The 14,455-nt window shown below is 47.8% G+C and overlaps 1 protein-coding gene across 1 annotated transcript in view; it reads left to right on the forward strand.

The window, feature by feature from the left end:
* The window catches only part of GALNT6 (polypeptide N-acetylgalactosaminyltransferase 6), a 36,972-nt gene extending 28,776 nt beyond the window's left edge, over positions 1-8,196 (forward strand). The window contains exons 7-12 of the mRNA XM_043883958.1: positions 288-405; positions 2,190-2,390; positions 2,927-3,058; positions 3,668-3,769; positions 5,302-5,454; positions 6,554-8,196. Coding sequence (XP_043739893.1) covers positions 288-405; positions 2,190-2,390; positions 2,927-3,058; positions 3,668-3,769; positions 5,302-5,454; positions 6,554-6,667 — 820 coding nt within the window. The 3' untranslated portion in view covers positions 6,668-8,196. The remainder of the gene's footprint in view (positions 1-287; positions 406-2,189; positions 2,391-2,926; positions 3,059-3,667; positions 3,770-5,301; positions 5,455-6,553) is intronic.
* Positions 8,197-14,455: the final 6,259 nt, after the last annotated feature.

Consider the following 14,455-nt stretch of genomic DNA (forward strand, 5'->3'; position numbering starts at 1 on the left):
GCAAGGCAGATTCTTAACCCCTGGACCACCAGGGAAGTCCATGAGTACCTTTTAGAAGACAGTCATGATCTTTACATCTCTCTTGGACCTGATCCTAGAAGGCAAAGAATAAAAGCTCAATAAACATTTGCTAAGTGAATGAGTTAGTGGCTGCACGTTCCAGACGAGAAGAAAGGAGGAGGGAGGGAGTCTTAGAAGCATCCGCAGTGAGTCCGCCCCTTTCCACGCTGGGCTCTGACCCCGCTTCCCCCCAGGAGATGCACATGCTTTTCCCTTTGTCTCTCCAGGTCCCCGACATTTGCTGGTGGCCTCTTCTCTATCTCCAAGTCCTACTTTGAGCACATCGGTACCTATGATAATCAGATGGAGATCTGGGGAGGGGAGAACGTGGAAATGTCCTTCCGGGTGAGAGCGAAGAGGGCTTCGTGGGGGAACCACAACGTCCCGGGGTACGGATGACCTGAGACCCTGTCTTTTAGGCAGCAGCAGGGTTGGCATATCTGGAGCTGAACTTGGAAGGGTGGCTCTTCCCCATCATGACACCACCTTTCCTCCGCCCCCCCACCCCCGTCCATGGCAGTAAGGTCATGGGACTCAGATTGGACATATGGCAACAGATGACTGGGCAGAACCCCTAAGAGGGAAGGGGTAGTGAGGTAACAGGGACCAGACATCTGGGGACTGGTGACATCTTTCATGATGTCTGTGGGAACAGAATTAGGGTGAAGGTGGGACAGTTCAGTAAGCAGTCACTATCCTCTTTCTGGAAAAACCAGGCTTCACTTTCCAGATCAGAGGACACATGCCTTGGTAGCCTTTGGAGTTACTCTCCCCTATGCTCAGCATGCTCTTCATAACTGTAAGAGAAGATGATGGCCCAAATTCTGGTGGACCCCGGAACTCTGAGGGATTCCAGGAATAAAGCAAATCAGGATTAGGTTGGCAAGAAAGGCTTCCTTGTGGTGAAATCAACACAAATCTCTGTCCAGGGGAAAGTAGTTAACAAGGAAATGAGCTTGCTTATGAAGTCATTTGGATGGGATTGTCGACTCAATGGACATGAGTTTGAGCAAACTATGGGAGATAGTGAAGGACAGGGAAGCTGGGCATGCTGCAGTCCATGGGGTTGCAGAGAGTCGGACACGACTGAGTGACTAACAACAACAGTGAAGTCACTTATCACAATGCCTGGCATGTATAAGCACGTCATTGATATCATTGCTGTTACTATGGCTATGATTATGCATTTCTGTTGCTGCTGTCTGAATAGCACTGAAACATGTATATTATCATATGTGAAACAGATCACCAGTCCAGGTTGGATGTATGAGACAGGGTGCTTGGGGCTGGTGCACTGGGATGACCCAGAGGGATGGGATGGGGAGGGAGGTGGGGGGGAGGTTCAGGATGGGGAACACCTGAAAACCCATGACTGATTCATGTCAATGTATGCCAAAACCACTACAATATTGTAAAGTAATTAGCCTCTACTTAAAATAAAGAAAGAAAAATCAAATGAATAACAACATACCTCCCAATCTAAAACCTAAAAAAGAAGACGCAAGTGGAAGGGGTGTCCTAAACCAGCCCTCTGACAGAGAACAGTCACCAACTTAGCACCATAATTCCCAGGGTTCTGATTCTGGGCTAGTTCATGAGCCTCTGACCTCTGTTCAGTCTTTCTGTAAGGAGGCTACTGTACTAAAGGTCAGGTGATTGCCATAAACCACCTAATGGTGGCTTTTAATTAGTGAATCGATGCTTTGATTGGGTCACAAGTCCATCTCCATTTGAAGGAACTTGAGTTCCTGAGTTTCCAGTAACACTTGAGTAAGCTGATAAAATCACCTTTCTGGGTCAAAAAGCCAGGTGGCGCCAGAGCTCAGAGTAGGTAGATGGATGTAAACTTGGTCATCTGTCTCTTCTCCAAAGTGGGCCCTGGTAACCCTCAGGACCCCGCAAATTTCCGCTTGCTTAAATCCAAAGTGAACCATATCAGAGAGCCAGGGATTGTGTAGTTACGGCCTGTGAAGAGGCCTAGTCAGTGTCTCTTTTTTCTGGAGGAGAGATGGGTATTTCCCTGATTTCGTGGACCTGGGGTTTGGCACCCTGGGAATGGAACAGAGTTGCTTGGGGTGGGTTGTCCCACCCACCCGCTGAAAACCCCACCCCGTCTCATCTTACGGCAGGTGTGGCAGTGCGGCGGCCAGCTGGAGATTATCCCCTGCTCTGTGGTCGGCCACGTGTTCCGTACCAAGAGCCCCCACACCTTCCCCAAGGGCATCAATGTCATTGCTCGCAACCAAGTGCGCCTGGCTGAGGTCTGGATGGATGGCTACAAGGAGATTTTCTACAGGAGAAATCTGCAGGCAGCACAGATGGCCCGAGAGGTGAGAGGGGAGGATGCTCAGGAGATGTTCGGATGAAGAGAAGGGCATAATCACAGACCCCTGATCCAGGGCTTCATGATGATGGAGGCCCACTCAGCTCCGCCACCCGGTGCCTTTACCCCTCAGGCCTTGGGAGCTAGAGCCCAGGCTCTATTTTGGAGGCTAGAGAATGAGGAAGGGCAGCCTTTGTTGTCCCTGCCTGGAGAGCCCCAGCATCTTTTAGAAGGGGAGGGAGACAAGATTTGGAGGAAGAACCTCTTACAGGAAGAATGGCTTTGCTCTGAGAACCCAGGAATTGAAGACTGGAGGAAAACTGAGAGTTCACAGGAGTTGGGGGGTGCTATGGGTGGGGATCCCAAAGCCAGGGCAGGGGGTTTGGGGTTAGACGTGGAGCCGACAGGAACCCCAACTGATTGGGAATGAGCATGAGACCCATTCTGGGAGAAAGTGGTCCCAGAAACCCTAGGCTACATCTGCCCAGACAGGAAGGTCAAGCCTGGTGAAACTGACCCTTTGGGGGCTGCCTTAATTGACAGAAATCCTTTGGTGACATTTCGGAACGACTGCAGCTGAGGGAACGACTAAACTGTCGCAACTTTTCCTGGTTCCTGGACAACATTTACCCGGAGATGTTTGTCCCTGACCTGAAGCCCACCTTCTTTGGAGCTGTGAGTCTTGACAACAAATATGCCTACCCATCATCCCAGAAGCCCCAGGAGAAGTTTCAGGACCACTGAGCCCATAGCTGGATGAGAAATAATCGATTTTTACTCTCCACACTCATTTATCCAGGAGGGTGACCTGGAGGCCACCCGGGCTTCTAGAGCTAGCTAAAATTTTCTTAAGGAGGAAACAGCCTGTAAGCAGTGGTTCTCAAACACTCACTTGCATTGTCACCAGAAACGCTTTTTAACACACTGTGTGTTGATTCAGGAGGACTGGGATGGGGCCTGACAATTTGCATTTCTAACCAGCCCTCAGGCAATGCTGAGGGTCTGGGGATCACACTTTGAGAACCACTGCTCAGAAGGACAGTCCCACAGGCTGAGGGCTTCTCCCAGAGACCTGACTGGTTGCCCACCCTGCCCTTGCCCAGTCCCTGGGTTCTGCACCTCATTTGCCGTTCACTCCAAGCATCTGGATTAATGAGTGGGGGAGGAAGGTCAGAGAGGGGGAATGCAGCCATGCAGATTTATTCCAGATGGACCCTACACCACAAACCAAAAAACCCCCTCACTGTGCTCCCCTGGGTCCCCTTTCTGCTCACCATCCTGCAGCTCAAGAACCTCGGCGTGGATCACTGCCTGGACGTGGGAGAGAACAACAACGGGGGAAAGCCCCTCATCCTGTATGCCTGCCACGGCCTCGGCGGCAATCAGGTACACAGCCCAGCCCCTGACTGGCCTGTCTCCTGGGGCATCTCCTGTATGCACACACCCCCTTTCTCCACACAGAATAGCCCTTTCCTGAGGACAAGGGTGGGAGAGATCCAGAAAGAGAAGGAGATACCAGTCCTTCCCTCAGGAAGCCCCCAGTCTGAGGGGAAACACATGATACAGACAGATAAGGTCCTAAGTGTGGATCAAGGGCACCCAGAGAGGAGAGGGCAGCAGTGCTGGCTGGTAGAGTGGGGCTGGGAGGGGAGGATTGTTTATCACAGGAAGCATGCTGGAGGATGTGAGCTGCTGAGTGATGTTTTAGGGTGACCGTGAAAAATTTTTGAGCCCTTTCCCTCACCTACACTCAACTTTTTTTTGTGTGTGTGCTATTTCCAGGAGGCCCATTTATTATATTTTTTAAGTGACGAACTTGTGACTTGACTTTTGAGATTTATTTATTTTTGGCTATTCTGGGTCTTCATGGCTGCACAGAGTCTTTCTCTAGTTACAGTGCTGGGGCTTCTCATTTCAGTGGCTTCTCTTAGTGCAGAGCACAGGCTCTAGAGGCTTCAACAGTTGTGACACATGGGCTCAATAATTGTGACTCATGGGCTCTAGAATGCAGGCTCAGGAGTTATGGCACAGGGGCTTAGTGTCCCAAGGCATATGGGATCTTTCCAGATCAAAGATTGAACCGGTGTCCCCTGCATTGCAAAGTGTATTCTTAATCACTGGACCACCAGGGAAGCCCTTACATTCAACTATCTTCAATGCCTCTCCTGCCCAGAAGCTACCACTCTGATCCTACCACCCATCAGTGACCCCAAAACAACTCCCTACTGACATCTCACAGTTACCTGCATCCACTGTAAGGGCCCATTTCCCCCTGTGCTACAATGTCCAGCTCTTTTCCTGAGGAATAACTAGTAACCTCCCTGGCTCCAGTTCCTCGATCTACCTTGAGTGCCCAGTGTTTGATAAGTAAGAGGCACTTGAAGCAGAGCTGAAGGAAGGAAAAAGTGGCAGGGGACACTGAACAGGATGCCAACATATGCAAGTGAAGACAAAGTCATTCTGACGCCATTGCCTGTACCACTGGCCTGCACAGTGATTTTAGGTGGTATAGTGGTGAACATTTTTTCTATAGTAACCTATTAACAAAAAAAGAACCAGCATATCAAACACATGATTTCATAGATAACACTTTAAATGAGGCAAAGTTAATTTTTTTTTACTCTTTTTTTTTTTTTTGGTCGAGCCTTGTGGCTTGCAAGATCTTAGTTCTCTGACCAGGGATCGAACCCATACCCTCTGCAGTGGAAGTTCCCTGGACTGCCAGGGAATTCCCTAAGTTAAATTTTTACCTAAAGAAAAAATATTTAGTAACTATTATCTATTATTCCAGTATAACCCAGATACGGTGGCACATGAATTACTGAAATCTTGGCACCCACTCCCTTCCTCCCCAAGAGGTCATCTGTGATTGGTATCTCGGGCTGTTGGCTTGAACCTTCTCTTGTCTTCCGTTCTAGTACTTTGAGTACACAACCCAGAGAGACCTTCGCCACAACATCGCAAAGCAGCTGTGTCTACATGCCAGTGCTGGCACTCTGGGCCTTAGGAGCTGCCACTTCACTGGCAAGAATAGCCAAGTGCCCAAGGATGAGGAATGGGAATTCACCCAGGTGAGTCAGCTGTCCCAAAAGCTCAGAATCAAGAACCTGAGGCCACAACTGCGCCCTCCCTTCCTTCTGCATCTTCTTCCTGAGATACTATGGGATGGATCCAGACAATGTAGAAAGTATGAAGAATGTGAGCTTGGTCACAGGCAGGGTTCACAGGACTTAAGTAATGTTTGGTGATGGCTGATTCTGATTGATATAAAGATGGCGGTGGGGTTATGGTCTAGGGCCAGTTCTGTCATAGTTCAAGTATTTTTAGGCTGATCCCCAGGAGATGAAGTTGAAGAGTCACTCATGGTTACCACCTGGCCTCTGTGTGCCAACCACAAGGCTGTACACTCATGTACTTTGGTTTGGTTAACCTTCCAGAGGCTCTTCCCAAGTAGGTGGTGTCCCCATGACTAGAGATGGGCCAGCAGCAGCTCAGCAAGTTTGTGTCTGGCCCAAGATCCTTTGCTAGTAAATGGTAGACCCGGGGTTCAGACCTAGATAAGTCTGACTCAAAAGCACGGGTTCTTTCCGTTACACTGCCCTGCCTGGGATGAATGATGTAACTTCTACTGGATCGGGCTCAAACTAGCAGCCTCCAATGAGCCCCCACACCCACTCCACCCCAGTCCCTAGTCCTGGGCTTAGGAAAAGGGGAGCCTAACCTTGGGGCTACAGGGAAGGGAGTAGTCTGAATATGATCAAAGGCAGAAAGTGCGGGTAGACTGCAGTGGCCCAGGTCTTTGAGATTGGCCATCTGGAGGCAGTTTGCATTTTCATTTCATCCTGAAAGCATTTGTCAGTTAACCCATGGTCCTCCCTTCCTGTGTTGCAGTTAGTCATGCTAAAGCTGGAGGTGGGGAAAAAAATAAATAAATAAAGCTGGAGGTGGGGAATTGGCACCTGGCATAGGAATGCCAATTCCTGTGGAAACTCAGGAATGCATCCCATCAGAGTTTCTGGCATCCAAGGAAAGGAATGTGGAAGTATCCCCCCTGTGCCTTGCTGGATTTCCCTTCCCTTTTGTTTATTGTCCTCATCTCATTCACCCTAGTAGTACTGTCAGAAGTCTGAGGCCTAAGTTGACCCTTTGTTTTGCTGTGTCATCTTTTAGGATCAACTCATCAGGAACTCAGGATCTGGTACTTGCCTGGCATCCAAAGACAAAAAGCCAGTCATGGCCAACTGCGACCCCAGTGATCCCCACCAGCGCTGGCTCTTCATTTAACCCCCTGTGGGAAATGCTTCTCAGGAAACAGAATCTGGGGGAAACCTGATGTTTGAGAACCTGACCAGCAGCTTCCCTGTCAGCCTTAAAGATGGATTTCAAACCCAGTGGAAGTCAAGGCAGAACCTTCCTACTCCTTGCAGCAACATTGGGCCCGTTTTCTTTCCTCCACATGGGTGGACAAGACCATTAGAACACATAAGATGGGGCCTAGAGCTTTCCTTCTGTCCTAGAAACAGACCTCCAAAGCAGAGGAGGCAGCTGGGAAAGGACCCAGGGCAGCAATGATGAATTCAAGGAAAGTGCCTCTGCAGCCACGTCCTGGATCCCTGGTCATCTAGGACATCTGCAACTTCCAGTGAACTATAGAGTCTATCAGAGGAACTGGAGGTCTAAGTCTCCCTTGCTGTTATTACCTGAAGCACCTTGACAGTGCTTGACAGGTACACAACAATACTGTGAGAAAGACAGGAATCACTGTGCCCATTTTATAGACAAGAAAACTGAGGCAGAGAGAAGTAAAGGAGCTGGTCTGTATTCCACAGCTGGTACGTGGCTGGAGCTGAAACTGAGGCTCAAATTTGAACCTGGAACCCAGGCTCCTCCCACCACACCACGAGAACACTAAGCAACTAGCCACCAACTCTCCATTCTCTTTTCACTCCAGTCTGATCCTTTCTGGCTGACTGGTCTCCATAAAGCCTAGAACTGTGGGGCCAGGTAACCATGAGGGAGACCACATTTGGGAATCCTGTGATGTTCATTTTGAAAGAAACCTTGTGGAGCTAGCTAGTGATTTCTCAGGTTTACGTCCCAGAGCCTTCTTTCAATGCTCCTTGTATAATGTAGTTCCAAAGCAAATTAGCCATGGATGAAAACGAAGGTGGGATGAGGGCAGTGCCCACCAGGCCCTGATTTTCCAAAGGTCTGCAAGGACAATTTGAAAATCCTTGTTTTAATCCAACCCTATCATTTTCATATTATGAAACCAAAGCCAGATAAGAGAAGTTACTTGCCCTAGGCCACCCAAGGAGGTATTGGCAGCCCAGAGGCTAGGACCCAGATAAGGCTAACAAGACCCCTGGGAAGTCTGAGGAAGCAGGGCTCACGGGTGGCCTGGAGCATGACTGTGTGACTGGCCTGGTCTGCTGTTCTCGCGTGAACTCCCCACATGGAGCAGACCTGCTGTGCACGTCAGCTCTTCTCCAAGCAAGTTGGACCCCACCACTCATGGCTGCTTTGCCTGAAGTGGAGAACCCCAGCTGCCGGGAGGAGGACTCATTGCTTCCAGGAGTGATTCCTACTTTGAGTAGTGGACTGTCATCTTGGGCATCACCACATGAGGGCACCATGGGACCACAGCTGCCTCTCCTTGCCACTCAGGACATCTCCTAGGTCCCGTGGGGTAGCCCAGCCAAAGAGAAAGAAGAGTGGCCAGCAGCGGGGAAAGGGAAAAGTTCTTTCCCAGCAAGAGAAGAGAATGGCACATAGATCCCAGTGGAAATAAAGGTTTTATGGCATGGGTAAAGAAGGTTGGCATTGGGTTCCTCTTCTCCTGGCTTGTCCCTTAGCTGATCTGTTTGGAGGATCCACTGCTTCCAGTTGTGAAGAATCACACACATCTGAAAAGTTCTCTTGCAGCCACTGTCTCTTATCTCTAGATATCCTCCAGCTTTCAGTCTGGCCCTACACAACTGTGTCAAGCACGGGCAGACCTGAGGAGATATGAGGCTCTTCCCCCTGTGGAACTCCCGCTCGAGCTGGGAAAAAACCTTGTGAACAAGTCATACCAAAACTAGAGATTTTCAGAGCTGGACTAGGTGAGTTAGAACAGTTCCTTTCATTTAGGGAAATCAAGGAAGCCTCACAAAGAGGGTGACATTTGACCTTAGACCTCAAAGGATGAATCCTCAGGTAGGAAGAGCTCAGTAAGGAAAGATGTCATGTGTCAGAAAAGTCACAGAGGGACGGCAGTACAAGTGGACGTGAGAGCTGGGAAGCCCTCAGGGTGAGGTTGCAGTGGATGGTAGAAGCCAGAAGGTCAGGACCACACTTTGGCTTTCATGAGCCCTAGGCACTTGAGCTATCATTAAAAAATATTAAATTATATTTCTTACAACTCCATTGGTATTAAGGTGAATCTATTCCGGGGTGATTGTAGAGACTGAGACATGTTTGTGGGTCTAAGAGGTATTATGGGCCTTGGGCACTGTGCCTGCTGTGTTTACTGGGGGAGTCAGCCCTGTAGAACAATGGGTGGGGGCCCCATTGGGAAGACTTTGACTGCCATGCTAATAAGTTCAGTAAGCTCTAGGGAGCCTTAGTCCTTAACTCCAATCTTAGCCCTACTCTTGGTTGCATTAAGCAGCCAGACATTTATCAGGCACTGACTGTCTGCCGTTTATCTTGATATCCCTCATATTCTCTGTAGCATCAGCCAACAGCTCTGTAGCCCAGTCTTATGATGCACGCCCAACCGAGGTGCCCTGTCACGGCACTCACTTTCCTCACCCCGACCCCATAGCAGGAGAGCCTCACCCAGGGGCAGTCAGCTAAGGATAACCCACAGGAGTGAGAGATGCAGCAGGTTTGGGGGTGAAGGGAGGACCAAGGAAGAGAGGTGCTCAAGAAGAGAGAAAGGGCACTAATGGGATGGGGGAAGGGCTCAGAAACCAGCTTCATGGCCTGCCCTTAGCCCAGGCTGGCCTTGACCTGTTCCCTCCATCTGTGCTATTAAAATCCACCCCCTGATCATTCTCAGTTCAGTTCAGTTCAGTCACTCAGTCATGTCCGACTCTTTGCCACCCCCTGGACTGCAGCACGCCAGGCCTCCTTGTCCATCACCAACTCCCGGAGTTTGCTGAAATTCATGTCCATTGAGTCGGTGATGCCATCCAACCATCTCATCCTCTGTCGGCCCCTTCTCCTCCTGCCTTCAATCTTTCCCAGCATCAGGATCTTTTCAAATGAGTCAGCTCTTCACATCAGGTGGCCAAAGTATTGGAGCTTCAGTTTCAACATCAGTCCTTCCAGTGAACACCCAAGACTGATATCCTCTAGGATGGACTGGTTGGATCCCCTTGCAGTCCAAGGGACTCTCAAGAGTCTTCTCCAACACCACAGTTCAAAAGCATCAATTCTTTGGCACTCAGCTTTCTTTACAGTCCAACTCTCACATCCATACATGACTACTGGAAAAACCATAGCCTTGACTAGGCGGACCTTTGTTGGCAAAGTGACCATTCTTAGGGCTAAACTAAAACCTTAAATCCTGCTTAAAATCTGAATGCTGGCTAGCCATGTGCTACTGTCCCCTGGCTCCAGAAACCTTTCACCTTAGCACTGACTGGCTGGTCCCCTCTGGGGATCTATTTCCCACTTGAAGAGAATGTGTGCCATTGTCAAAACTAAATAAATGTCCTAGAATATATTTCTTAGTTTTAATTAAAAATAAGGGATTTCCTTGGTAGTCCAGTGGTTAAGATTCCAAGCTTCCAATGCAGGGGACATGGGTTTGATCCCTGGTCAGGGAACTAAGATCTGGCAGGCTGCCGGATGCAGCCAAAAATAATAATAATACTGTAGATAAGTCAAATAACAGAAAAATGTGTTTAAAAAGTGAAACTTGGGAGTTCCCTGGTAGTCTACTGGTTAGGATTCTAGGCTTTCACTACCTTAGCCAGGGATCAATCCCTGGTCAGGGAACTGAGATCTCACAAGCCAAGGTGTACAGCCAAAAAAGTACAAAAAAAAAAAGAAGGGAAATTGATCATCACAGTGCTCCCATGCCTATTGATTGTCTAGAAGTAATACTTTTCTATAAAAGTAGTAATTTCTAGGTATAAACCTTCTGTACCCTGTTTCTGTGACTATACATACATATATAATATATATTTATAAATATATATTACATATATGTGGGTAGCCATTCCTTTCTCCAGGGGCTCTTCCTAACCCAGGGATTCAACCTGGATCTCCTGCATTGCAGCCAGATTCTTTACCATCTGAGACACCAAGGAAGCCCATTATATAATATAAATATATATAAATAATATATGTATATATTTTAAAAAGGAGAAGGGGGCAGCAGAGGATGGGATGGTTAGATAGCATTACCAACTCAATGGACATGAATTTGAGCAAACCCTGGGAGATAGTGAAGGACAAAGGACCCTGGTATGCTGCATTCCATGGGGTTGCAAAGAATAGGATACAACTTAGCAAACAACAACAACAACAATTAATATATATGCACACAGAGTACCATATTGTTTGAAACTTTTTATCTTCATTTAATATACCAAGGACATTTTTTCATATCATGTCATTTAAGTCTAACTCATTCTTTTTATTTCATTTTTTTTTTTTCCATTTTTTAAAATATTTATTTATATGACTGTGCTGGGTCTTAGTTGTAGCACACAGGGTCTTCCATCTTCCTTGCAGCATGCAGGATCTTTAGTTGTGGCATGTGGGATCTAGTTCCCCAACCAGGGATCAAGTCCAGGCCCTCTCCACTGGGAGCATGGAGTCTTAGACACTGGACCACCGGCAAGTCCCTAACTCATTCTCTGTAAAAGCTGGATAGTATTCCTTAATATGATTAAACGCAATTTATCTAACCTTCCTCTATTGATGAATACTTAGGTTTTCCCCAATTTTGTGACAAATTTTATGACAAACTACACAAAATATGGTGACAACTGTACTAGAACCCAGGCTTCCCTGATAGGCTCAGATGGTAAAGACTCTGCCTTTAATGCAGGAGACCTGGGTTCGATCCCTGGGTTGGGAAGCTCCCCTGGAGGAGGGCATGGCAACACACTCCAGTATTCTTATCTGGAGAAGCCCCGTGGACAGAGGAACCTAGTGGGCTATAGTCCATAGAGTCACAAAGAGTTGGACACAACTGAGCGACTAAGTACATCACTTACTAGAACCCACATCTTTATACATGTATTTGTGTGCCTGTGTTTATTTCAAAAGGAATTAGCATTGCTCAGAAAAAATGCAGTGCCTCAGAATGAAAGCCAAGCCTTCCTCCACACATCACCCTCAGAGTCAGGATGAAAAGAGTCTGACCAGTGTGAGAGATGAGGCTCAGTGTGAGATTAGGCAACGGCATTGAGGGTATTAAGTGCAATGCTTAACAGTCTAATTTTTAAGCAAATACATATTAGGCTTCCCGAAGAATACAAAGATGGATGCGATGTTGACCCTGACCTCAAAGGCTCACTTTGGAGTTTGTAACCGTCAGGAGGCTCGAGCCTCCTCTTGGACTCTTCATCCTGAGGCTAGAGCCATCTCCCTATTCTCCAGAGGAGGCAGGGAGGTGGGAGGAGAATGACAAAGGAGGCCAGGTTTCCCAGCCAGCTCAGCCCTCTTCCCTGGGTCCAGGTCTGCTTTAGGTTAGGCGGGATTGGGCTGGAGAGGCAGCCCTTAGTACAATCCCCCCTCCCCTTCCTGGCTTCAGTTCAGTTCAATCTCTCCGTCATGTCTGACTCTTTGCAACCCCATGGACTGCAACAAGCCAGACTTCCCTGTCCATCACCAACTCTCGGAGCTTGCTCAAACTCATGTCCATTGAGTCAGTGATGCCATCCAACCATCTCATCCTCTGTCGTCCCCTTCTCCTCCTGCCTTCAATCTTTCTCAGCATCAGCGTCTTTTCCAATGAGTTACTTCTCATCAGGTGGCCAAAGTTTTGGAGTTTCAGCTTCAGCATCAGTCCTTCCAATGAATATTCAGGACTGATTTCCTTTAGGATGGACTGGTTTGATCTCCTTGCAGTCCAAGGGATTCTCAAGAGTCTTCTCACAACACCACAGTTCAAAAGCATCAATTCTTCAGCACTCAGCTTTCTTTACAGTCCAATTCTCACATCCATACATGACTACTGGAAAAACCATAGCTTTGACTAGATAGACCTTTGTTGGCAAAGTAATGTCTCTGCTTTTAAATATGCTGTCTAGGTTGGTCGTAACTTTTCTTCCAAGGAGCAAGTGTCTTTTAATTTCATGGCTGCAGTGATTTTGGAGCCCCCAAAAAATAGTCTCTCACTGTTTCCATTGTTTCCCCGTCCATCTGCCATAAAATGATGGGACCGGATGCCATGATCTTAGTTTTCTGAATGTTGAGTTTTAAGCCAACTTTTTCACTCTCCTTTTTCAGGTTCATCAAGAGGCTCTTTAGTTCTTCAACTTCTGCCATAAGGGTGGTGTTATCTGCATATCTGAGGTTATTGATATTTCTCCCAGCAATCTTGATTCCAGCTTGTGCTTCATCCAGCCCGGCATTTTGCATGATATACTCTGCATCTAAGTTAAATAAGCAGGGTGACAATATACAGCCTTCACGTACTCCTTTCCCGATTTGGAACCAGTCTGTTGTTCCATGTCTGGTTCTAACTGTTGCTTCCTGACCTGCATACAGATTTCTCGGGAGGCAGGTAAGGTGGTCTGGTATTCCCATCTCTTGATGAATTTGCCACAGTTTGTTGTGATCCACACAGTCAAAGGCTTGGCATAGTCAATAAAGCAGAAGTAGATGTTTTTCTGGAACTCTCTTGCTTTTTCGATGATCCAACAGATGTTGGCAATTTGATCTCTGGTTCCTCTGCTTTTTCTAAACCCAGCTTGAACATCTGGAAGTTCACAGTTCATGTACTGTTGAAGCCTGGCTTGGAGAATTATGAGCATTACTTTGCTAGTGTGTGAGATGAGTGCAGTTGTGCAGTAGTTCGAGCATTCTTTGGCATTGCCTTTCTTTGGGATTGAAATGAAAACTGACCTTTTCCAGTCCTATGGCCACTGCTGAGTTTTCCAAATTTGCTGGCATATTGAGTGCAGCACTTTTACAGCATCACCTTTTAGAGTTTGAAACAGCTCAACTGGAATTCCATCACCTCCACTAGCTTTGTTCCTATTGATGCTTCCTAAGGCCCACCTGACTTCACATTCCAGGATGTCTGGCTCTAGGTGAGTGATCACACCATTGCGGCTTCCTCTGTGCCACATCATTGTGGCACCATTCCTGGCTTCTCGCTGCCTAAATCACAGCTCCACCCACAATGCTCACTCAGGGACCTCCCAATCCAGAGTTTGCCACCCACCACCAGGCACTCTACACCTCCCTCCTTCTTCCTCTCCTGACTCTGATGGGCAGAGCCTCTCATCTCCTGCAGGACACACCTGCTCCGTTTCGGAGCACTCCCCTGCCCTCCACCCTCATAGTCAGAAGACTAGCTTCCTATCCTGAAGTCTCTCTCTTCTCACCCACCCCATACTCTCCTTCTCTGAGAGCTCTTTCATCTGCTCTCCATATGAGTCTCCCCTAACCTGCCTCCTAATACCATCCTCCATCAGAAGTCTCTCCACGGAACTTCCCTGGTGGTCCAGTGGTTAAGACGCCTTGCTCCACTGGAGCAGGCACAGATTCCATCCCTGGCTGAGGAAGTTCCATATGCCAAGGGGCAGCCAAAGAGAAAAATAAATGCATAAAGTAAAATACACCCAATGGAAACTAAATACCATTAGCAATTTGATAGCATCACCACCACAATCACACCTTTAAAAAAAAAAAAAGAAGAATAAACACTTGGAAATTTACATCGTTCTTAAAAAAATAATAATTCTCTCCACTGCATCTACTCTGCTTTTGTCTCCCTGCATTTATACCTCTGTCTGCGTCCTGGGGGAATGACCCATCTCCCTCTTTGGGCAGGGAGATGCTGCTGTCTCGTCCTTTCTGCTGACCTTGCAGCCCTGTTTGCCTCCACCTCCTGGTGCA

This window comes from Cervus elaphus, chromosome 3, assembly GCF_910594005.1.
Source record: "Cervus elaphus chromosome 3, mCerEla1.1, whole genome shotgun sequence".
In the NCBI taxonomy this organism is placed as follows: Eukaryota; Metazoa; Chordata; class Mammalia; order Artiodactyla; family Cervidae; genus Cervus; species Cervus elaphus.